At 39.3% G+C, this 23,332-nt stretch overlaps 3 protein-coding genes across 3 annotated transcripts in view; all 3 read right to left on the bottom strand.

The window, feature by feature from the left end:
* Positions 1-23,332, bottom strand: part of LOC137298485 (titin-like) — a 446,086-nt gene that overhangs the window by 169,957 nt on the left and 252,797 nt on the right. The window contains exons 147-158 of the mRNA XM_067830773.1: positions 22,227-22,493; positions 21,553-21,819; positions 6,615-6,881; positions 5,741-6,010; positions 4,739-5,008; positions 4,049-4,336; positions 3,429-3,722; positions 2,861-3,163; positions 2,127-2,429; positions 1,351-1,638; positions 636-923; positions 72-374 (exon numbers count right to left, since the gene is read on the bottom strand). Of these exons, the coding sequence (XP_067686874.1) occupies positions 72-374; positions 636-923; positions 1,351-1,638; positions 2,127-2,429; positions 2,861-3,163; positions 3,429-3,722; positions 4,049-4,336; positions 4,739-5,008; positions 5,741-6,010; positions 6,615-6,881; positions 21,553-21,819; positions 22,227-22,493 (3,408 nt within the window). The remainder of the gene's footprint in view (positions 1-71; positions 375-635; positions 924-1,350; positions 1,639-2,126; positions 2,430-2,860; positions 3,164-3,428; positions 3,723-4,048; positions 4,337-4,738; positions 5,009-5,740; positions 6,011-6,614; positions 6,882-21,552; positions 21,820-22,226; positions 22,494-23,332) is intronic.
* On the bottom strand, positions 7,867-11,229 carry LOC137297760 (immunoglobulin superfamily member 22-like). The gene is made up of 8 exons (XM_067829705.1): positions 11,167-11,229; positions 10,733-11,042; positions 10,095-10,361; positions 9,660-9,926; positions 9,022-9,288; positions 8,587-8,853; positions 7,962-8,067; positions 7,867-7,876 (listed from the first exon to the last, which is right to left on the bottom strand). The coding sequence occupies exons 1-8, from the start codon at positions 11,227-11,229 to the stop codon at positions 7,867-7,869; spliced, it is 1,557 nt and encodes a 518-aa protein (XP_067685806.1).
* On the bottom strand, positions 13,161-15,518 carry LOC137297759 (immunoglobulin superfamily member 22-like). Its single transcript, XM_067829704.1, has 6 exons — positions 15,456-15,518; positions 15,022-15,331; positions 14,384-14,650; positions 13,949-14,215; positions 13,311-13,577; positions 13,161-13,186 (listed from the first exon to the last, which is right to left on the bottom strand). Exons 1-6 carry the CDS (start codon positions 15,516-15,518, stop codon positions 13,161-13,163), a joined length of 1,200 nt encoding a protein of 399 aa, XP_067685805.1.

Below are 23,332 nucleotides of genomic sequence, written 5' to 3'. Positions count from 1 at the left end.
TATTAAAGACCAAATTTCTTTGAAAACTGGGTGTCATTTTCCATCAACATATTTTTTTTACTTTATCTTACCATATGGACATTTGGCAATGGTTCCCTCATCCATCTCAGCTGGTTCACTCACACCAATTTCATTTTCGGCAGACACACGGAAGAAGTATTCATTGCCCTCAAGCAGTTTGATGACAGCATAGGTGTTGGTGCTGCCATCTACGGTGTGGACTGGCATCCATGTGTTGCGTTTGGCATCACGCTTCTCAATGAAGTATCCTGACAAATCGCAGCCACCAGTGTCAGAGGGAGATTCCCATGACAGGACAATAGAGTCCTTCATCACATCAGTCACATGGAGGTTGATGGGCATGGATGGTTTGTCTGAGGAAATGAAATAAATACTCTCCATTAGAATTTTAATTATTTACTGTTTAATATTTGACCGTTGACAAACAAACTTATATTTGTGGTTCAGGAAATTTATAGTTGTTACTGCAGATCTATTCTTCTTTGGAATTCCTATAGGGCTTAAAACTGAAAATAATGTCAAAACTGAAATTAATTCATACTTTCCCCTCACACTGACAAAGGACATTTCATTTTCATGCACAGAAAACACAAAGATTTTTCACTGATCCTCACCTTTGACATTGATCTCAAAGTCCGCCTCTGCTTTGCCAACGACATTCTCAGCAGCAATGGTGTACATGCCAGTGTCATCCAGCATGGCATTCTTGATGGTTAGAGTACTGAAGTCATCTGTAGTCTCCACGCTGATGCGTTCTGATTTCTCCAAAGGCTCATCATCGAGGAACCATGAGATTTTGGGAGATGGAATACCACTGACATTGACCTGTAGAACCAGGGTGGATCCACCCTTGACAGTTTGAGCACTTTTCAGGCGGTTGTCATACTCTAGAGCAGGAGCAGCTGGAGAAAACACACAGGAATGATTATAGGCAATGTTTCAGTCTTTAAATGGGTGAAGGCCAGTGTTCAATTCCCACATAGACACAATGTGTGAAACCCATCTCTGGTGTCCCCCACCGTCATAATATTGGAATATTGTAAAAAGTAGTGCAAGGTGAACAGATGTCAAGGGGCTCCTTTCACAAAGGAACCATTACTAAGGTTAACCTTAACCCTCATTCTTCAACACTGCACTAAGGTTACCTTAGTAACTTACAATCACCTTAGTGCTTTGTGAAAGAGATGAACTGTTCAACTGGCATTTTAGAAGTTAGTTACTACCAAGAAAGTTAAAAAGGTAAGATACTTTACGGATGCCAACTTCTTTATTATTTTTTATTTTAAAGAATCTTCTCTTGAAGATGCCTCCCTTTCAATATATACATACTGTGGATTGCAAGTTGCCCTTCAGTGCTGACTTGACCAAGAGGGTTGGTCACCTCACACTTGTAGCGAGCAGTGTCAGATGGCTCAGTTTTGTGAATGACAAGGGATGCAACTTCATCCTCGTAGCTCATCTCGTACTTGGAACTCTTCTTGACCTCCTTGGTTCCTTTGTACCACTTGATTTCACCTTCGGGCTCGCCAACATCAATGTCACATTCCAAAATGGCATCCTTCGGAGCAACTGCAACTTCATCTTGCAAGGGTTCTAAGATTACTGGTGGTACACCAACTGTAAACAAATGTGGTTCAATGTTAGATAACGTCAGACATGTTCATGTATTACATATTGATTAAATCTTTGTTTACTTTCAAGTATTTCAATCAGCCAATCCATTGTGCCACATCTTGCCATATGTTATTCTTTTATTGTTTTTGGATTTTTAATTTACTCTTTATCTTGGTTATATCAAGACAAATTTTATGTACATGAACATTGTTTTGAAAATAATTAAGAAAAGAGCATGTGTGCAGGATACTGATATAATGTTTAAGGTAAAGATTAATGATAGCCTTCTACACTTTCCTTTGATGAAGTGTGTGTTTGCAGAGGATTACACAATATGATGAATTTGTTGTATTATTAAGCAGTCCATTTTCTTAATTACTTTAAGTAGCAAAACTAGTGGAAAAGTGAACAAAGATAATTATAAAAGAATAATTTTGGTGGTTTTGGATAGGAATAATCAATCAGAATGATCTTTGCAGAGAGCCACGTACCAATGGGTTCCACCACTTTGACTGGAGCTGTAGGTTGTGATGGTGGTCCGACACCAGCCCTGTTCTCTGCACTCACACGGAACTCATACTCCGAATTCTCCTTGAGGCCAGTCACACTGAAGGTAGTGTCAGGGACAATGCCATCGCTCTTCCTCTGCCAGTTGTACGAGTCCTTCGGACGGTACTCCACCACATAGTTGGTGATGGGGCTGCCGCCATCTTCCTCTGGAGGAGCCCATTTCAAGGCTACAGACTTCTTGTCGGTTCCAGTGACTTCAGGCTTGCCAGGAGGTCCAGGGGGTCCTGTAGGAGATATCACAGACATGCTGACATGCGTATTACAAGTTGTCAAGGAAACAAAACACTTGACTCAGGATGCATCATTTCCACCCATCCTCATCAGATAAAGATGGCGTATTTTCTCAAATGACATATCTCAACAACTGACATGATAAAGTGTTTATGTTCACTGGTGGAAGGTCAGATGGTATGAAAAATAGGGCCACAATACATGGAGGGTTACTCTGTCAGATACATTTTGTAAAATGACATTCATATCTGAACAACTGACATGACAAGTTTTATATGTTCACTGGTGATAGGTCATATAGTAAGATAATGGGCCAGATATTCAGTAAAAAGATGTCCTAACATATCTCATCAAGAGACACAGATTTTACATTTTCGGACTACATTAACCCTTTTCATTAATTGTAAGATAAAACAATACTCACCCCATGGATCCTTGGCTGTGAATTCAGTTGATGGTTCACTGGGTTCACTGGGACCGGCCTTGTTGACGGCAATGACGCGGTACTGGTAGGTGTTGCCTTCCAGCAGGTCAACGTCCTTGAAGGTAAGTTCAGCTACAGGCTCCTTGGTGACCTGGATGTATCGAGGACTGTATCCTGACTTGCGCTCCAGCAGGTAGCCTGTGACTGGGGATCCACCATCATTGGCTGGTGGCTTCCAGGAGATCACGGCAGAGTCCTTGAAGATGTCTGACACTTCTGGTGCATCTGGCTTATCTGGTACATCTAGGTGAAAAACACAATATCATATCATATCAGATAAGCTTTAAAGTCATAGAACTTGATGAATTTTTTCTTCACATCAGATCATAATGCTGTGAGATCAAATGACCAATATGAATTCTCATACTCATTCATGAGCTGATCTTTATTAACCTGTATCTCTGACAATTGTTCCAACAATTCTTTTACACATAAGCCATGTTTTTTGTGACAGAGATGCCCCAGGTACATGTTCTAGGTTTTGGCATGCTCCATAACTTCAACTTACTGAAAGGATGTTTAGCAGTGATGGTGTCCGACTCGACTGGTTCACTCTTTCCAATCTCATTCTGAGCAAACACCCTGAAGACATATTGGTTGCCCTCAACCAGGTCTGGAACAGTGAACTGCAGATCTGTGGTGCTGCCCACTTCGTAGTATGACCTGCGGCCAGACTCTCGCTTCTCAATGATGTAGCCTGTGATTGGCTTGCCTCCATCATCAGCGGGCACTTCCCATTTGACAGTGGCGCTCTCAGCAGTAATGTCACACACAGTCAAGTCTCTCACTGGGCTGGGCTTGTCTAGAAAATGGAAACAAATGGTCAACTGTAGTGATATCATTCCACTTACTGTAAGAGGGAAGCCAAAAGCCACACAGGCTAACATTTTCACCATTTTGATGAACTGTCCTGGAGTACTGATTCAAAGAAAGAACTTTCTTGTCTTGTAGACAGAAGAATGAGTGACTAGGGTTCAACACACAATGTAGCAGTATTCTAGCAATATTACAGCTGTGGGAGACAGGAACTGGTTTTCTATGTAATACCAATGAGGGATTCAAACACAGTATCATGAGCCAGTGCTTTAACCACAAGGCTACCCACTTGTAACACTGTTGGGCTCTCACCTAAGACAATCAGCTTGATGGTGATGGTAGCCTTGCCGTTGGGATTCTCCAGTGACAGGGTGTAGTCTCCAGTGTCTGTGCGGATGACCTTGGCCAGACGAATGGTGGTCATGTTGTCGATTGTCTCTGCTTCCATCCTCTTCTTGTCTGGTAGGGCTCCTCCATTGTACAGCCAAGTGCACTTGGGCTGAGGGTTGCCTGAGAAGGGCACCTCCCAGGCCGTGGACTGGCCGGTGTGAAGGATGATAGTCTCGTCAAACCTCTTGTCATAGAGAATCTTAGGTGGAGCTGCAAAACAAATAAGCTGGTAAAGATTTGTTACAGAATAGGATTGTGTGAAAAACTACACAAGAATCAGGATACTACTGGTTGTGAAACTCTAGACTTAATTAGAGCTAAAAGTGTTCAACTAAAACCAGATTGAAGGTATGAATCCTCTATATGTGGTAATGTACAGTGGTGCCTTCCTAAAGGTGTAAATATACAAAATGAACTGATGTGTCTATGCTAACAGACAATTCTATCAAATCTTAGGTGTAGCATGCATTTCTCTTGACGAAAGTGAACACTGGAAAAATCAATTACACATTTGTGTCCTGATAAAAGTCCTGAAAAAGGGTCTCATTGTATGACTTGAAGTTAAACAAAGGTCATGTGTGTGAAAGAATCATGACATCTGTATGTACCCACCTTCCACAAACAGACCAGCATCACTCCTCTTAGACTTGGCCTGAATGCTGTACTCAGCCTCATCCTTTTCTGTAACATCAGAGATGATGAGACGATGCACACAGCCATCATGGATGATCTCATACTTGTCGCTGGCCAGGAGAACCTCGGTCTCCTTGTTCCACTGCACCATCACGTGGGGCTTGGACAGCTCGCATTCGAACACGGCTGTGCTGGGGATCTCACTGATGTCAATGTCTTCCAGTGGTCGGATGATGTCTACATCCTCTTCTGTAATCACAGATAGTAATTTACATCAGTTTCCATATTGCCACGATGTTCATGTAGTCATTGCTAGTTTGATTGTATTCCAGTCACAATTTCTCCCCTATTCCTTTAGGTGATCTGAGCTACAAGATAACCATGCTTCTCATGTTTTACTAAAGACCTCTGATTTTTTTAGCACTACCTGGCCACTTTGTGGAATCAGGCCAGACTCTGAAACATTCTCGTATCCTGCACCAGGAAGTTACATGACTATAAAGGCCTGTCCAATACAATGGGTGAGTATACTATCAGATGTATCACAGACTGAGTCACTTATAATGGAGAAAATAGTTCAAAATACCCCTGAAGCTATTGTATGCATTTATCACATTGATGATATTCATGAGGACAGTTCTAGTTTTGACAAACTATGATCATAATCTGAGATTTACACCAGCAACTGTTAGAACCTGGCCAAGGTACACAACTCTGCACCAAGAGTTATGGCCCTTAGATGAATATGCCTTTTATGACCCTTAAGGGAATGTGTAAACATTCATACCTAACGGATATGTTTTAAGTGTATACTTTATCACACTTGACAAAAGATATTAATTTGAATAAATTAGTTTGTCATATTTCAGTGTCTACCTAGTCTGAATCTTTAAAAGTGTTTTGCAGTTAAACAGTGATATGATCATGAAGCTGATAAATCAAACTTCCTGTTAAATCAACAAGGTAAATATCAACACCTACCCTCCACAACTGCTTGAGCCTTGGACTTCTTGTCAGCAATCTTGATGGAGTATTCAGCCTCATCCTTGAGTTCAGCATTGGTGATTGTCAGCATGTACTTTCCTGCACCGTCCACTCCCATCTTGACACGATCAGATGGCAGCATCTTTATGCCCTCCTTGTACCAAGTGGCTGGCTTGCCGGTTTTCGACACGACACACTCAAATTGGATGGTCTCAGTCTCCATGACATGGACATCAGTCAGTGGCTGTAGGAACTCAAATGGCTCTTCTGTAATGAAAGACAGAATGGTCAGTCAATTCAGAATTTCAGGTGCCCCTCAAGAGAAGATACTTCTTACAATAAAAATCATTCTGTGAAACCTGAAAGTGTAAGTGAATGTGGTTTTGCATCGTTTTTGCACCAGTTAATATATCACTGTGAGTGAGTGTGTGACTGAGTGAGTTTAGCTTTTAACCGCTTTTAGCAATATTCCAGCAGTATCACAGCAAAGATCACCAGAAATGGGCTTCACACATTGTACCCATGAGGGGAATCAAACCTATGTCTTCAGCATGACAAGCAAACACTTTAACCACTAGACTACCCCACTGCCCCCAAAGCTGAAAAAATGCAGGTGATACCAGTATTTAATCTGGGTCAGAAGACAACCTCATCAGTTTGTTTGCTATGGAGCACATAAAGCAGAAACTGACATTGTGAACAATATTCAATGTTATAAGATTTGAATAACAAACAATTCATGAAGTCAACGTGAATGACAGTCTGATCCATTATTTAACTTATAGCAAAAGCATATGAACTTGGAACCCACAACTCAGTATAACCACATCACCCACTCCTACTCTGAAACCATCCCTCCAATGAGACCCACCTTTGACTGTGACTCTGGCAGATGTCTTCCTGTCCTTGATGACACACTTGTACACAGCCTCATCATCAACTTCTGACTTGGGGATGGTCAGTGTGTGCCGGGTATCATCCACAGTCATCTCAATACGCTCCGAGGGAGCAATCTCCTCTCCATTCCTCATCCATTTGGATGGAACATTCGGTTTGTTGACCTCACAGCTCAATGTCAAGGCAGTGCCCTCCATGATCTCAAGGTCTTTAAGTGGTTTGGTAATTTCAATTGGAAGTTCTGCAAGTTAGAGTAAAAAAAAATGGCACATTCATAAGATGAAATGGATCACTCTTCACTGTAAAATTAATTTTAAAATCAATACATTGAATTAGTATTATACCAACTGGCCTGAAATTAGTCAATTAGTCCTCAACATTACATTGCAGTAAGTCATCAAATCATAAACAAGGTGTTAATTAATCAATACAAACATGCACAGTTATTATATAAAGCTGTGAGCCATCATGATCTGACAACAAACTATATAAATAAACAAACAGATTGACTTAGTGACTTGCTGACTTGAAAATGAAACGAAGAGAAGTTTCAAAGTCCAAGAACAAATCTGAAATGAAAAGGGTTGGGGAATCCCATACCCATGACTTTGAGGATGGCTGAGCTCTCCTTGTCCTCTACTTGGATAGTATATTTCCCACCGTCATCCAACTCAACATCATTGAGGACCAATGTGTGAGTGACATCTATGGATGTAATCTCGTAACCATCTGCTGCAGTCACAACTTTGCCATCCTTTAGCCATTTGGCCTTCACTCCAGATTTGGACACTTGACATTTAAATTTGGCTGTTTCCTTCTCCAAGATCTCCTGGTCTTTCAAATGTCGGATTATTTCTACAGGTTCTTCTACAAAGGTGACATACAAGGCGTTAGTGACAAAAGATTATGTTTCTTATGACATGGCATACTGAAGTTAGTACATGCACAAACAAAATTAGTAGGCAATAATAAGAACATTTTACTGTTATCACTATGTTGAAAATTACAGATACAACATTTATTAGTAATAGCATTAGTTTATAAAAACAAATATCTGCTGAAAAATTGATAGACTGAAGTGATTCATGTTTCCAATCCAAGGAATATTTAAAAGTAAAAAAAAAAGAAAAATATATTTGAGGAATCTATGGCGTCCTCACCGTCAACAAAGACATTGCAGGAGCTATCTTTGCCCCGGAATGAGACCTTGTATACACCCTCATCGTCTAAGGAAGCCTTTGAAATGATGAGTCGGTGAACGGGGCCATCAGAACTGAGTTTTATTCTTCCTGTTGCTGACACATTGGTTCCTTCAAATGACCATTCTGCTTTCTTGTTTGGTTTGTTGATCTTCACCTCAAGGAAGATCTCCTGTTTCTCTGTGACGGTCATGTCAGCCAGAGGTTGGACAAACTCCACAGGTACAGCTGGGGGAGGATGGAGGGGTTAGTAAGGTTGAATTGAAGGGGTTTGTTCATTTGCATTTTTGCTTAACACCAACTTCAGCAGCATTCAAGCTATTTGATGGCAGCCTGTAAGTCATGTTTCAGGGCGGGCGATCCAGTGATTGGTACTGTGAGCAATGATCAACACAAACAGGGTATTATGATCTGCTAAAACAAGTCTGACCACCATTAAGCCATCTCTTTCAACCAGAACAGGCTTTTCTATCATAGAGTCTCAACTGGCCCTAACCAAGAAATAATTATGCTACATTCATGAAACTGTGTCATAAGAAATTAATGACAGATACTTTTCACAAAAAGAAACCTTCAATTCATAATCATTTTGAAATGTATCTAATTTCAAACTCCCACTGAAAGAGGAGTCCTAACACAGTTAAATCCTCAAAAAAGCCATACAGATCTTTTATTAACTTTGAGCACTTGGGGAAAAAAAGTTCAAAGTGTGTTTTATGAATATAAGCAGGTTAGTAAAATTAGCACCTTTGACAGTAAGGGTGGCTTCGCTCTGTTTGTCCTCCACCTTGATGCTGTAGTTTCCTCCATCCTCTTCAGCAACATTATCAAGGATCAAGGTGTGAACTGAGTTGATGGTTTCTATGCGATACCCATCCTTCTCACTCACTACCTTTCCATTCTTGTACCAGCGAGACTTGATGTTTGGCTTGGACACTTCACATGTGAATTTGACTGTCTGGTCTTCATCAATGGTTTGATCCTCCAGGGGTTTCACAATCTCAAGTGGTTCCTCTACAAAGGGTAGTTTATCAGTGATCAAATTTGTAAGCAAGTCCTGTTTAAGAATATCCTACATTTGATGTTGTACAACACAAAAATTACATTTAAGGGAAATAAGGAAAAAAAAGGACACTTTCATAATTTGACAAAAAGAATATTGTTGCACTCGCTTGTGCTCACCATCAACAAAGACATTGGCGGAGCTTTCAACATCACCAAAGGCAACCTTGTAGGAACCTTCATCTTCCAGGTCAGCACTCTCAATCACCAAACGGTGAAGGACACCATCAGATGTCAGACGGATGCGTTTACTGGTGGACACATCCTTGTTCTCAAAGGTCCAGACTGGAGTCTGTCCTGGTTTGTTAATCTTCACCTCCAGGAAGATCTCCTGTTTCTCTGTGACGGTGATGTCAGCCAGAGGTTGGACAAACTTGATGGGGAGGACTAGAGAAAGGGAGATGTTATGAATAGAGATTACAGGAGGAGGAAAATACTACTCTGTTAGTGATCAATCTGGATAAAATTGTAGATATACAACAAAATATTAACCCAAAAGGATTTATAATAGTTTGAAATAAGTCTTGTGTTGAGGAACACATACAATATTGCCAAAATAAACATACACTTTTGTTCAATATTTACACCAGAAATCATGAACAATCATTACAATATATCCCAAGACACTTTTGAGTACATTTGTTAGTAGAGTTAAATATGCCTAGGGATATCTATAGCCTGTATAAAAGGTGTTAAGGAAATTGAGGAAGGATTTATTTCCATTATATATTGCAAGAGACTGTCTTTCTTGTAAGCACCTTTGACAGTAAGGGTGGCTTCGCTCTGTTTGTCCTCCACCTTGATGCTGTAGTTTCCTCCATCCTCTTCAGCAACATTATCAAGGATCAAGGTGTGAACTGAGTTGATGGTTTCTATGCGATACCCATCCTTCTCACTCACAGCCTTACCATCCTTGTACCAGCAGGATTTGATGTTTGGCTTGGACACTTCACATGTGAATTTGACTGTCTGGTCTTCATCAATGGTTTGATCCTCCAGGGGTTTCACAATCTCAAGTGGTTCCTCTACAAAGGGTAGGTTATCAGTGGTCAAATTTGTAAGCAAGTCCTGTTTAAGAATATCCTACATTTGATGTTTTACAACACAAAAATTACATTTAAGGGAAATAAGGAAAAAAAAGGACACTTTCATAATTTGACAAAAAGAATATTGTTGCACTCGCTTGTGCTCACCATCAACAAAGACATTGGCGGAGCTTTCAACATCACCAAAGGCAACCTTGTAGGAACCTTCATCTTCCAGGTCAGCACTCTCAATCACCAAACGGTGAAGGACACCATCAGATGTCAGACGGATGCGTTTACTGGTGGACACATCCTTGTTCTCAAAGGTCCAGACTGGAGTCTGTCCTGGTTTGTTAATCTTCACCTCCAGGAAGATCTCCTGTTTCTCTGTGACAGTGATGTCAGCCAGAGGTTGGACAAACTTGATGGGGAGGACTAGAGAAAGGGAGATGTTATGAATAGAGATTACAGGAGGAGGAAAATACTACTCTGTTAGTGATCAATCTGGATAAAATTGTAGATATACAACAAAATATTAACCCAAAAGGATTTATAATAGTTTGAAATAAATCTTGTGTTGAGGAACACATACAATATTGCCAAAATAAACATACACTTTTGTTCAATATTTACACCAGAAATCATGAACAATCATTACAATATATCCCAAGACACTTTTGAGTACATTTGTTAGTAGAGTTAAATATGCCTAGGGATATCTATAGCCTGTATAAAAGGTGTTAAGGAAATTGAGGAAGGATTTATTTCCATTATATATTGCAAGAGACTGTCTTTCTTGTAAGCACCTTTGACAGTAAGGGTGGCTTCGCTCTGTTTGTCCTCCACCTTGATGCTGTATTTTCCTCCATCCTCTTCAGCAACATTATCAAGGATCAAGGTGTGAACTGAGTTGATGGTTTCTATGCGATACCCATCCTTCTCACTCACAGCCTTACCATCCTTGTACCAGCAGGATTTGATGTTTGGCTTGGACACTTCACATGTGAATTTGACTGTCTGGTCTTCATCAATGGTTTGATCCTCCAGGGGTTTCACAATCTCAAGTGGTTCCTCTACAAAGGGTAGGTTATCAGTGGTCAAACTTGTAAGCAAGTCCTGTTTAAGAATATCCTACATTTGATGTTTTACAACACAAAAATTACATTTAAGGGAAATAAGGAAAAAAAGGACACTTTCATAATTTGACAAAAAGAATACTGTTGCACTCGCTTGTGCTCACCGTCAACAAAGACATTGGCGGAGCTTTCAACATCACCAAAGGCAACCTTGTAGGAACCTTCATCTTCCAGGTCAGCACTCTCAATCACCAAACGGTGAAGGACACCATCAGATGTCAGACGGATGCGTTTACTGGTGGACACATCCTTGTTCTCAAAGGTCCAGACTGGAGTCTGTCCTGGTTTGTTAATCTTCACCTCCAGGAAGATCTCCTGTTTCTCTGTGACGGTGATGTCAGCCAGAGGTTGGACAAACTTGATGGGGAGGACTAGAGAAAGGGAGATGTTATGAATAGAGATTACAGGAGGAGGAAAATACTACTCTGTTAGTGATCAATCTGAATAAAATTGTAGATATACAACAAAATATTAACCCAAAAGGATTTATAATAGTTTGAAATAAATCTTGTGTTGAGGAACACATACAATATTGCCAAAATAAACATACACTTTTGTTCAATATTTACACCAGAAATCATGAACAATCATTACAATATATCCCAAGACACTTTTGAGTACATTTGTTAGTAGAGTTAAATATGCCTAGGGATATCTATAGCCTGTATAAAAGGTGTTAAGGAAATTGAGGAAGGATTTATTTCCATTATATATTGCAAGAGACTGTCTTTCTTGTAAGCACCTTTGACAGTAAGGGTGGCTTCGCTCTGTTTGTCCTCCACCTTGATGCTGTATTTTCCTCCATCCTCTTCAGCAACATTATCAAGGATCAAGGTGTGAACTGAGTTGATGGTTTCTATGCGATACCCATCCTTCTCACTCACAGCCTTACCATCCTTGTACCAGCAGGATTTGATGTTTGGCTTGGACACTTCACATGTGAATTTGACTGTCTGGTCTTCATCAATGGTTTGATCCTCCAGGGGTTTCACAATCTCTAGTGGTTCCTCTACAAAGGGTAGGTTATCAGTGGTCAAATTTGTAAGCAAGTCCTGTTTAAGAATATCCTACATTTGATGTTTTACAACACAAAAATTACATTTAAGGGAAATAAGGAAAAAAAGGACACTTTCATAATTTGACAAAAAGAATATTGTTGCACTCGCTTGTGCTCACCATCAACAAAGACATTGGCGGAGCTTTCAACATCACCAAAGGCAACCTTGTAGGAACCTTCATCTTCCAGGTCAGCACTCTCAATCACCAAACGGTGAAGGACACCATCAGATGTCAGACGGATGCGTTTACTGGTGGACACATCCTTGTTCTCAAAGGTCCAGACTGGAGTCTGTCCTGGTTTGTTAATCTTCACCTCCAGGAAGATCTCCTGTTTCTCTGTGACGGTGATGTCAGCCAGAGGTTGGACAAACTTGATGGGGAGGACTAGAGAAAGGGAGATGTTATGAATAGAGATTACAGGAGGAGGAAAATACTACTCTGTTAGTGATCAATCTGAATAAAATTGTAGATATACAACAAAATATTAACCCAAAAGGATTTATAATAGTTTGAAATAAATCTTGTGTTGAGGAACACATACAATATTGCCAAAATAAACATACACTTTTGTTCAATATTTACACCAGAAATCATGAACAATCATTACAATATATCCCAAGACACTTTTGAGTACATTTGTTAGTAGAGTTAAATATGCCTAGGGATATCTATAGCCTGTATAAAAGGTGTTAAGGAAATTGAGGAAGGATTTATTTCCATTATATATTGCAAGAGACTGTCTTTCTTGTAAGCACCTTTGACAGTAAGGGTGGCTTCGCTCTGTTTGTCCTCCACCTTGATGCTGTATTTTCCTCCATCCTCTTCAGCAACATTATCAAGGATCAAGGTGTGAACTGAGTTGATGGTTTCTATGCGATACCCATCCTTCTCACTCACAGCCTTACCATCCTTGTACCAGCAGGATTTGATGTTTGGCTTGGACACTTCACATGTGAATTTGACTGTCTGGTCTTCATCAATGGTTTGATCCTCCAGGGGTTTCACAATCTCTAGTGGTTCCTCTACAAAGGGTAGGTTATCAGTGGTCAAATTTGTAAGCAAGTCCTGTTTAAGAATATCCTAGATTTGATGTTTTACAACACAAAAATTACATTTAAGGGAAATAAGGAAAAAAAGGACACTTTCATAATTTGACAAAAAGAATATTGTTGCACTCGCTTGTGCTCACCATCAACAAAGACATTGGCGGAGCTTTCAACATCACCAAAGGCAACCTTGTAGGAACCTTCATCTTCCAGGTCAGCACTCTCAATCACCAAACGGTGAAGGACACCATCAGATGTCAGACGGATGCGTTTACTGGTGGACACATCCTTGTTCTCAAAGGTCCAGACTGGAGTCTGTCCTGGTTTGTTAATCTTCACCTCCAGGAAGATCTCCTGTTTCTCTGTGACGGTGATGTCAGCCAGAGGTTGGACAAACTTGATGGGGAGGACTAGAGAAAGGGAGATGTTATGAATAGAGATTACAGGAGGAGGAAAATACTACTCTGTTAGTGATCAATCTGAATAAAATTGTAGATATACAACAAAATATTAACCCAAAAGGATTTATAATAGTTTGAAATAAATCTTGTGTTGAGGAACACATACAATATTGCCAAAATAAACATACACTTTTGTTCAATATTTACACCAGAAATCATGAACAATCATTACAATATATCCCAAGACACTTTTGAGTACATTTGTTAGTAGAGTTAAATATGCCTAGGGATATCTATAGCCTGTATAAAAGGTGTTAAGGAAATTGAGGAAGGATTTATTTCCATTATATATTGCAAGAGACTGTCTTTCTTGTAAGCACCTTTGACAGTAAGGGTGGCTTCGCTCTGTTTGTCCTCCACCTTGATGCTGTAGTTTCCTCCATCCTCTTCAGCAACATTATCAAGGATCAAGGTGTGAACTGAGTTGATGGTTTCTATGCGATACCCATCCTTCTCACTCACAGCCTTACCATCCTTGTACCAGCAGGATTTGATGTTTGGCTTGGACACTTCACATGTGAATTTGACTGTCTGGTCTTCATCAATGGTTTGATCCTCCAGGGGTTTCACAATCTCAAGTGGTTCCTCTACAAAGGGTAGGTTATCAGTGGTCAAATTTGTAAGCAAGTCCTGTTTAAGAATATCCTACATTTGATGTTTTACAACACAAAAATTACATTTAAGGGAAATAAGGAAAAAAAAGGACACTTTCATAATTTGACAAAAAGAATATTGTTGCACTCGCTTGTGCTCACCATCAACAAAGACATTGGCGGAGCTTTCAACATCACCAAAGGCAACCTTGTAGGAACCTTCATCTTCCAGGTCAGCACTCTCAATCACCAAACGGTGAAGGACACCATCAGATGTCAGACGGATGCGTTTACTGGTGGACACATCCTTGTTCTCAAAGGTCCAGACTGGAGTCTGTCCTGGTTTGTTAATCTTCACCTCCAGGAAGATCTCCTGTTTCTCTGTGACGGTGATGTCAGCCAGAGGTTGGACAAACTTGATGGGGAGGACTAGAGAAAGGGAGATGTTATGAATAGAGATTACAGGAGGAGGAAAATACTACTCTGTTAGTGATCAATCTGAATAAAATTGTAGATATACAACAAAATATTAACCCAAAAGGATTTATAATAGTTTGAAATAAATCTTGTGTTGAGGAACACATACAATATTGCCAAAATAAACATACACTTTTGTTCAATATTTACACCAGAAATCATGAACAATCATTACAATATATCCCAAGACACTTTTGAGTACATTTGTTAGTAGAGTTAAATATGCCTAGGGATATCTATAGCCTGTATAAAAGGTGTTAAGGAAATTGAGGAAGGATTTATTTCCATTATATATTGCAAGAGACTGTCTTTCTTGTAAGCACCTTTGACAGTAAGGGTGGCTTCGCTCTGTTTGTCCTCCACCTTGATGCTGTATTTTCCTCCATCCTCTTCAGCAACATTATCAAGGATCAAGGTGTGAACTGAGTTGATGGTTTCTATGCGATACCCATCCTTCTCACTCACAGCCTTACCATCCTTGTACCAGCAGGATTTGATGTTTGGCTTGGACACTTCACATGTGAATTTGACTGTCTGGTCTTCATCAATGGTTTGATCCTCCAGGGGTTTCACAATCTCTAGTGGTTCCTCTACAAAGGGTAGGTTATCAGTGGTCAAATTTGTAAGCAAGTCCTGTTTAAGAATATCCTAGATTTGATGTTGTACAACACAAAAATTACATTTAAGGGAAATAAGGAAAAAAAGGACACTTTCATAATTTGACAAAAAGAATATTGTTGCACTCGCTTGTGCTCACCATCAACAAAGACATTGGCGGAGCTTTCAACATCACCAAAGGCAACCTTGTAGGAACCTTCATCTTCCAGGTCAGCACTCTCAATCACCAAACGGTGAAGGACACCATCAGATGTCAGACGGATGCGTTTACTGGTGGACACATCCTTGTTCTCAAAGGTCCAGACTGGAGTCTGTCCTGGTTTGTTAATCTTCACCTCCAGGAAGATCTCCTGTTTCTCTGTGACGGTGATGTCAGCCAGAGGTTGGACAAACTTGATGGGGAGGACTAGAGAAAGGGAGATGTTATGAATAGAGATTACAGGAGGAGGAAAATACTACTCTGTTAGTGATCAATCTGAATAAAATTGTAGATATACAACAAAATATTAACCCAAAAGGATTTATGATAGTTTGAAATAAATCTTGTGTTGAGGAACACATACAATATTGCCAAAATAAACATACACTTTTGTTCAATATTTACACCAGAAATCATGAACAATCATTACAATATATCCCAAGACACTTTTGAGTACATTTGTTAGTAGAGTTAAATATGTCTAGGGATATCTATAGCCTGTACAAAAGGTGTTAAGGAAATTGAGGAAGGATTTATTTCCATTATATATTGCAAGAGACTGTCTTTCTTGTAAGCACCTTTGACAGTAAGGGTGGCTTCGCTCTGTTTGTCCTCCACCTTGATGCTGTATTTTCCTCCATCCTCTTCAGCAACATTATCAAGGATCAAGGTGTGAACTGAGTTTATGGTTTCTATGCGATACCCATCCTTCTCACTCACAGCCTTACCATCCTTGTACCAGCAGGATTTGATGTTTGGCTTGGACACTTCACATGTGAATTTGACTGTCTGGTCTTCATCAATGGTTTGATCCTCCAGGGGTTTCACAATCTCAAGTGGTTCCTCTACAAAGGGTAGGTTATCAGTGGTCAAATTTGTAAGCAAGTCCTGTTTAAGAATATCCTACATTTGATGTTGTACAACACAAAAAATACATTTAAGGGAAATAAGGAAAAAAAAGGACACTTTCATAATTTGACAAAAAGAATATTGTTGCACTCGCTTGTGCTCACCATCAACAAAGACATTGGCGGAGCTTTCAACATCACCAAAGGCAACCTTGTAGGAACCTTCATCTTCCAGGTCAGCACTCTCAATCACCAAACGGTGAAGGACACCATCAGATGTCAGACGGATGCGTTTACTGGTGGACACATCCTTGTTCTCAAAGGTCCAGACTGGAGTCTGTCCTGGTTTGTTAATCTTCACCTCCAGGAAGATCTCCTGTTTCTCTGTGACGGTGATGTCAGCCAGAGGTTGGACAAACTTGATGGGGAGGACTAGAGAAAGGGAGATGTTATGAATAGAGATTACAGGAGGAGGAAAATACTACTCTGTTAGTGATCAATCTGGATAAAATTGTAGATATACAACAAAATATTAACCCAAAAGGATTTATAATAGTTTGAAATAAGTCTTGTGTTGAGGAACACATACAATATTGCCAAAATAAACATACACTTTTGTTCAATATTTACACCAGAAATCATGAACAATCATTACAATATATCCCAAGACACTTTTGAGTACATTTGTTAGTAGAGTTAAATATGTCTAGGGATATCTATAGCCTGTACAAAAGGTGTTAAGGAAATTGAGGAAGGATTTATTTCCATTATATATTGCAAGAGACTGTCTTTCTTGTAAGCACCTTTGACAGTAAGGGTGGCTTCGCTCTGTTTGTCCTCCACCTTGATGCTGTATTTTCCTCCATCCTCTTCAGCAACATTATCAAGGATCAAGGTGTGAACTGAGTTGATGGTTTCTATGCGATACCCATCCTTCTCACTCACAGCCTTACCATCCTTGTACCAGCAGGATTTGATGTTTGGCTTGGACACTTCACATGTGAATTTGACTGTCTGGTCTTCATCAATGGTTTGATCCTCCAGGGGTTTCACAATCTCAAGTGGTTCCTCTACAAAGGGTAGGTTATCAGTGGTCAAATTTGTAAGCAAGTCCTGTTTAAGAATATCCTACATTTGATGTTTTACAACACAAAAATTACATTTAAGGGAAATAAGGAAAAAAAGGACACTTTCATAATTTGACAAAAAGAATATTGTTGCACTCGCTTGTGCTCACCATCAACAAAGACATTGGCGGAGCTTTCAACATCACCAAAGGCAACCTTGTAGGAACCTTCATCTTCCAGGTCAGCACTCTCAATCACCAAACGGTGAAGGACACCATCAGATGTCAGACGGATGCGTTTACTGGTGGACACATCCTTGTTCTCAAAGGTCCAGACTGGAGTCTGTCCTGGTTTGTTAATCTTCACCTCCAGGAAGATCTCCTGTTTCTCTGTGACGGTGATGTCAGCCAGAGGTTGGACAAACTTGATGGGGAGGACTAGAGAAAGGGAGATGTTATGAATAGAGATTACAGGAGGAGGAAAATACTACTCTGTTAGTGATCAATCTGGATAAAATTGTAGATATACAACAAAATATTAACCCAAAAGGATTTATAATAGTTTGAAATAAGTCTTGTGTTGAGGAACACATACAATATTGCCAAAATAAACATACACTTTTGTTCAATATTTACACCAGAAATCATGAACAATCATTACAATATATCCCAAGACACTTTTGAGTACATTTGTTAGTAGAGTTAAATATGTCTAGGGATATCTATAGCCTGTACAAAAGGTGTTAAGGAAATTGAGGAAGGATTTATTTCCATTATATATTGCAAGAGACTGTCTTTCTTGTAAGCACCTTTGACAGTAAGGGTGGCTTCGCTCTGTTTGTCCTCCACCTTGATGCTGTATTTTCCTCCATCCTCTTCAGCAACATTATCAAGGATCAAGGTGTGAACTGAGTTGATGGTTTCTATGCGATACCCATCCTTCTCACTCACAGCCTTACCATCCTTGTACCAGCAGGATTTGATGTTTGGCTTGGACACTTCACATGTGAATTTGACTGTCTGGTCTTCATCAATGGTTTGATCCTCCAGGGGTTTCACAATCTCAAGTGGTTCCTCTACAAAGGGTAGGTTATCAGTGGTCAAATTTGTAAGCAAGTCCTGTTTAAGAATATCCTACATTTGATGTTTTACAACACAAAAATTACATTTAAGGGAAATAAGGAAAAAAAGGACACTTTCATAATTTGACAAAAAGAATATTGTTGCACTCGCTTGTGCTCACCATCAACAAAGACATTGGCGGAGCTTTCAACATCACCAAAGGCAACCTTGTAGGAACCTTCATCTTCCAGGTCAGCACTCTCAATCACCAAACGGTGAAGGACACCATCAGATGTCAGACGGATGCGTTTACTGGTGGACACATCCTTGTTCTCAAAGGTCCAGACTGGAGTCTGTCCTGGTTTGTTAATCTTCACCTCCAGGAAGATCTCCTGTTTCTCTGTGACGGTGATGTCAGCCAGAGGTTGGACAAACTTGATGGGGAGGACTAGAGAAAGGGAGATGTTATGAATAGAGATTACAGGAGGAGGAAAATACTACTCTGTTAGTGATCAATCTGGATAAAATTGTAGATATACAACAAAATATTAACCCAAAAGGATTTATAATAGTTTGAAATAAGTCTTGTGTTGAGGAACACATACAATATTGCCAAAATAAACATACACTTTTGTTCAATATTTACACCAGAAATCATGAACAATCATTACAATATATCCCAAGACACTTTTGAGTACATTTGTTAGTAGAGTTAAATATGTCTAGGGATATCTATAGCCTGTACAAAAGGTGTTAAGGAAATTGAGGAAGGATTTATTTCCATTATATATTGCAAGAGACTGTCTTTCTTGTAAGCACCTTTGACAGTAAGGGTGGCTTCGCTCTGTTTGTCCTCCACCTTGATGCTGTATTTTCCTCCATCCTCTTCAGCAACATTATCAAGGATCAAGGTGTGAACTGAGTTGATGGTTTCTATGCGATACCCATCCTTCTCACTCACAGCCTTACCATCCTTGTACCAGCAGGATTTGATGTTTGGCTTGGACACTTCACATGTGAATTTGACTGTCTGGTCTTCATCAATGGTTTGATCCTCCAGGGGTTTCACAATCTCAAGTGGTTCCTCTACAAAGGGTAGGTTATCAGTGGTCAAATTTGTAAGCAAGTCCTGTTTAAGAATATCCTACATTTGATGTTTTACAACACAAAAATTACATTTAAGGGAAATAAGGAAAAAAAGGACACTTTCATAATTTGACAAAAAGAATATTGTTGCACTCGCTTGTGCTCACCATCAACAAAGACATTGGCGGAGCTTTCAACATCACCAAAGGCAACCTTGTAGGAACCTTCATCTTCCAGGTCAGCACTCTCAATCACCAAACGGTGAAGGACACCATCAGATGTCAGACGGATGCGTTTACTGGTGGACACATCCTTGTTCTCAAAGGTCCAGACTGGAGTCTGTCCTGGTTTGTTAATCTTCACCTCCAGGAAGATCTCCTGTTTCTCTGTGACGGTGATGTCAGCCAGAGGTTGGACAAACTTGATGGGGAGGACTAGAGAAAGGGAGATGTTATGAATAGAGATTACAGGAGGAGGAAAATACTACTCTGTTAGTGATCAATCTGGATAAAATTGTAGATATACAACAAAATATTAACCCAAAAGGATTTATAATAGTTTGAAATAAGTCTTGTGTTGAGGAACACATACAATATTGCCAAAATAAACATACACTTTTGTTCAATATTTACACCAGAAATCATGAACAATCATTACAATATATCCCAAGACACTTTTGAGTACATTTGTTAGTAGAGTTAAATATGCCTAGGGATATCTATAGCCTGTATAAAAGGTGTTAAGGAAATTGAGGAAGGATTTATTTCCATTATATATTGCAAGAGACTGTCTTTCTTGTAAGCACCTTTGACAGTAAGGGTGGCTTCGCTCTGTTTGTCCTCCACCTTGATGCTGTATTTTCCTCCATCCTCTTCAGCAACATTATCAAGGATCAAGGTGTGAACTGAGTTGATGGTTTCTATGCGATACCCATCCTTCTCACTCACAGCCTTACCATCCTTGTACCAGCAGGATTTGATGTTTGGCTTGGACACTTCACATGTGAATTTGACTGTCTGGTCTTCATCAATGGTTTGATCCTCCAGGGGTTTCACAATCTCAAGTGGTTCCTCTACAAAGGGTAGGTTATCAGTGGTCAAATTTGTAAGCAAGTCCTGTTTAAGAATATCCTACATTTGATGTTGTACAACACAAAAATTACATTTAAGGGAAATAAGGAAAAAAAAGGACACTTTCATAATTTGACAAAAAGAATATTGTTGCACTCGCTTGTGCTCACCATCAACAAAGACATTGGCGGAGCTTTCAACATCACCAAAGGCAACCTTGTAGGAACCTTCATCTTCCAGGTCAGCACTCTCAATCACCAAACGGTGAAGGACACCATCAGATGTCAGACGGATGCGTTTACTGGTGGACACATCCTTGTTCTCAAAGGTCCAGACTGGAGTCTGTCCTGGTTTGTTAATCTTCACCTCCAGGAAGATCTCCTGTTTCTCTGTGACGGTGATGTCAGCCAGAGGTTGGACAAACTTGATGGGGATGGCTAGTGAGTTGAGGCAATATTTACCATTAGTTTAGACATGGGTTTTAACCGCAGATACTTGAAACCTTATGAATACCAAAATAATCTACGTCATGAAGAAAATGTGCTGAAATAAAGGCTGAAAACATTGAAATGTATTTACAAATAGATATAAAGTGAAAGTAGATGTTAGTGATGTTATAAACAATTGTTTAATCATCTAGAAAACTGAGTTAGAAACATACAACAAAAATTCTGAATATGTGTTAGTCCAAATCCACCAAACAATGTTAATATCTCAAATAAGGAAGGATTAGATATTTTTTTTAACAAATTCTCATTTGTTAGTTATGTGACCACTGAAGCAATTGTATAAAGATTACAACAAATAGGAATAGATAATATATCAGGTGACATCTGAAGAGCAGCACTTCTTTCTGCACCATGTTTTCACCGTGAAACTGGTTAGTAAAAAACAGATGTACTCACCATCAACGAGGACGCTTGCAGTGGATGTAACATCATCAAATGTAACAGTGTACACATTCTCATCATCCAGTTCAGCCTCCTTTATGATCAGTTTATGAACGTTGCCTTCTGTGAGGAGCTGGAACCGTCCACTGGCCGAGACTTTGTTGCCATCAATCTTCCAAGTAGGTTTCAAACCTGGCTTGTTTACTTCACACTCTAGGTATATATCCTGTTTTTCTGTGACTGTGACATCAGCCAGGGGACGGATAAATTTGACAGGTTCGGCTGTAATTTATGGAAACGTGATATAACACATTTCTCAAAAATTTGAAGTTAATATCATAAAACTGTATAGATATACAGAAATGTACATAAAATATATACTTTACACCTTACAAAATCACTATACCACATACAGAAGCAGATAAATGCAAGACAGGGTTTTCAGACAGGCTTTCAGTCTTCAATCTACAATAATGAGAATGATACCCTCATTTGGACATACTTATATATCTATGTACATCTACACTTTCTACTTCTATTATCCATGTCCTGGAAAAAATATGAAAAAAGCATGATATGTTACAGATGACATTTTTCAGTTAGTGTTTCTCGAAATTTATCTTGTTAATAGAACCATATAACCATCAACAAATCATTAATAAGAAAACACAACTGAAGCATCATTTTACCTTTTACAGTGAGCGTAGCAGAGCTTTTCTTATCCTGTGCAACTATCATGATTTTAGCATTATGCTCAACTAAGGCGTCATCAAGAGATAGCGTGTGTGTGCAGCCATCAGAAACAGCAACAAAGCCGTCGTCCGCCATAACCTCCTTGCCATCCCTCAACCATCTGACCTTCACATTGGGTTTGTTAAGTTCACAAACAAATTGGATGTTCTCATGTTCCATGACGCTGATGTCGGTGAGTGGTTTAACTATCTCGAGTGGTGTTTCTATGCGGACAAACAGGCTCATTGTTAGAATGTATGTTTTGAAGACAATCAGAAGATAATTCTCAGTGTTCTTTTGTAAGGATTTATCTAGCAATCATAACTGCACCTGGTAAGCATGGAAACAGATATATATGTCATTAAAATAAGTGCCTTTTTAAAAAGAATTTCTGAATAATTGAAATTCAACAACATAAAGCATAAAACCCCCTCCACTCTTCCTTGTCATGTTATATTTTTTATGTACGTTAATTCCACCAACCCATACAACTAATTACAAGTTATTTATGATTCCAGTTCAGGAAAATTGTAGGGAAATTTGCTGCAGATTGGGAACTGATCACTTGATTCTCTGTATGCCTGCATAAATCTCTGCATTGTTCTCATGTGTCCAAATAAGTATTTTTTTTTTACTGGAGAATGGAAGTTTGAAAAGGAGAAACTAGTTCAAACACTGAAACATGATATTTCTGCTTACATCTTAACCAATACTGTTCAAATTTATGTTCAATTTATGTTTTTCATAGTTCTGTCTATTTATATCATTGTTCAATGCTTTATATTACGTGTTTTTCATAGTTCTATCTACTTATATCATTGTTCAATGCTTTATATTACGTGTTTTTCATAGTTCTATCTATTTATATCATTGTTCAATGCTTTATATTATGTGTATACCAAGTTTCATAGCTTGGAATCCAGTTGTTTTCAGCACATTACATAGCCCTGTACCTATCTGATATCAGGAAACAGGCTTCACTCCAAGGCATATCAAAAAGGAGTTAATTTCAGAAAATTCTTGTGGGAAAAAGATAATAAACAGGTTGGTAAATATATGGTAC

Source organism: Haliotis asinina, chromosome 10 (genome assembly GCF_037392515.1).
Source record: "Haliotis asinina isolate JCU_RB_2024 chromosome 10, JCU_Hal_asi_v2, whole genome shotgun sequence".
NCBI classification, from domain to species: Eukaryota; Metazoa; Mollusca; class Gastropoda; order Lepetellida; family Haliotidae; genus Haliotis; species Haliotis asinina.
Note: the sequence above shows the minus strand (reverse complement) of the source record. Positions and strands in the feature narration are given on the sequence as shown.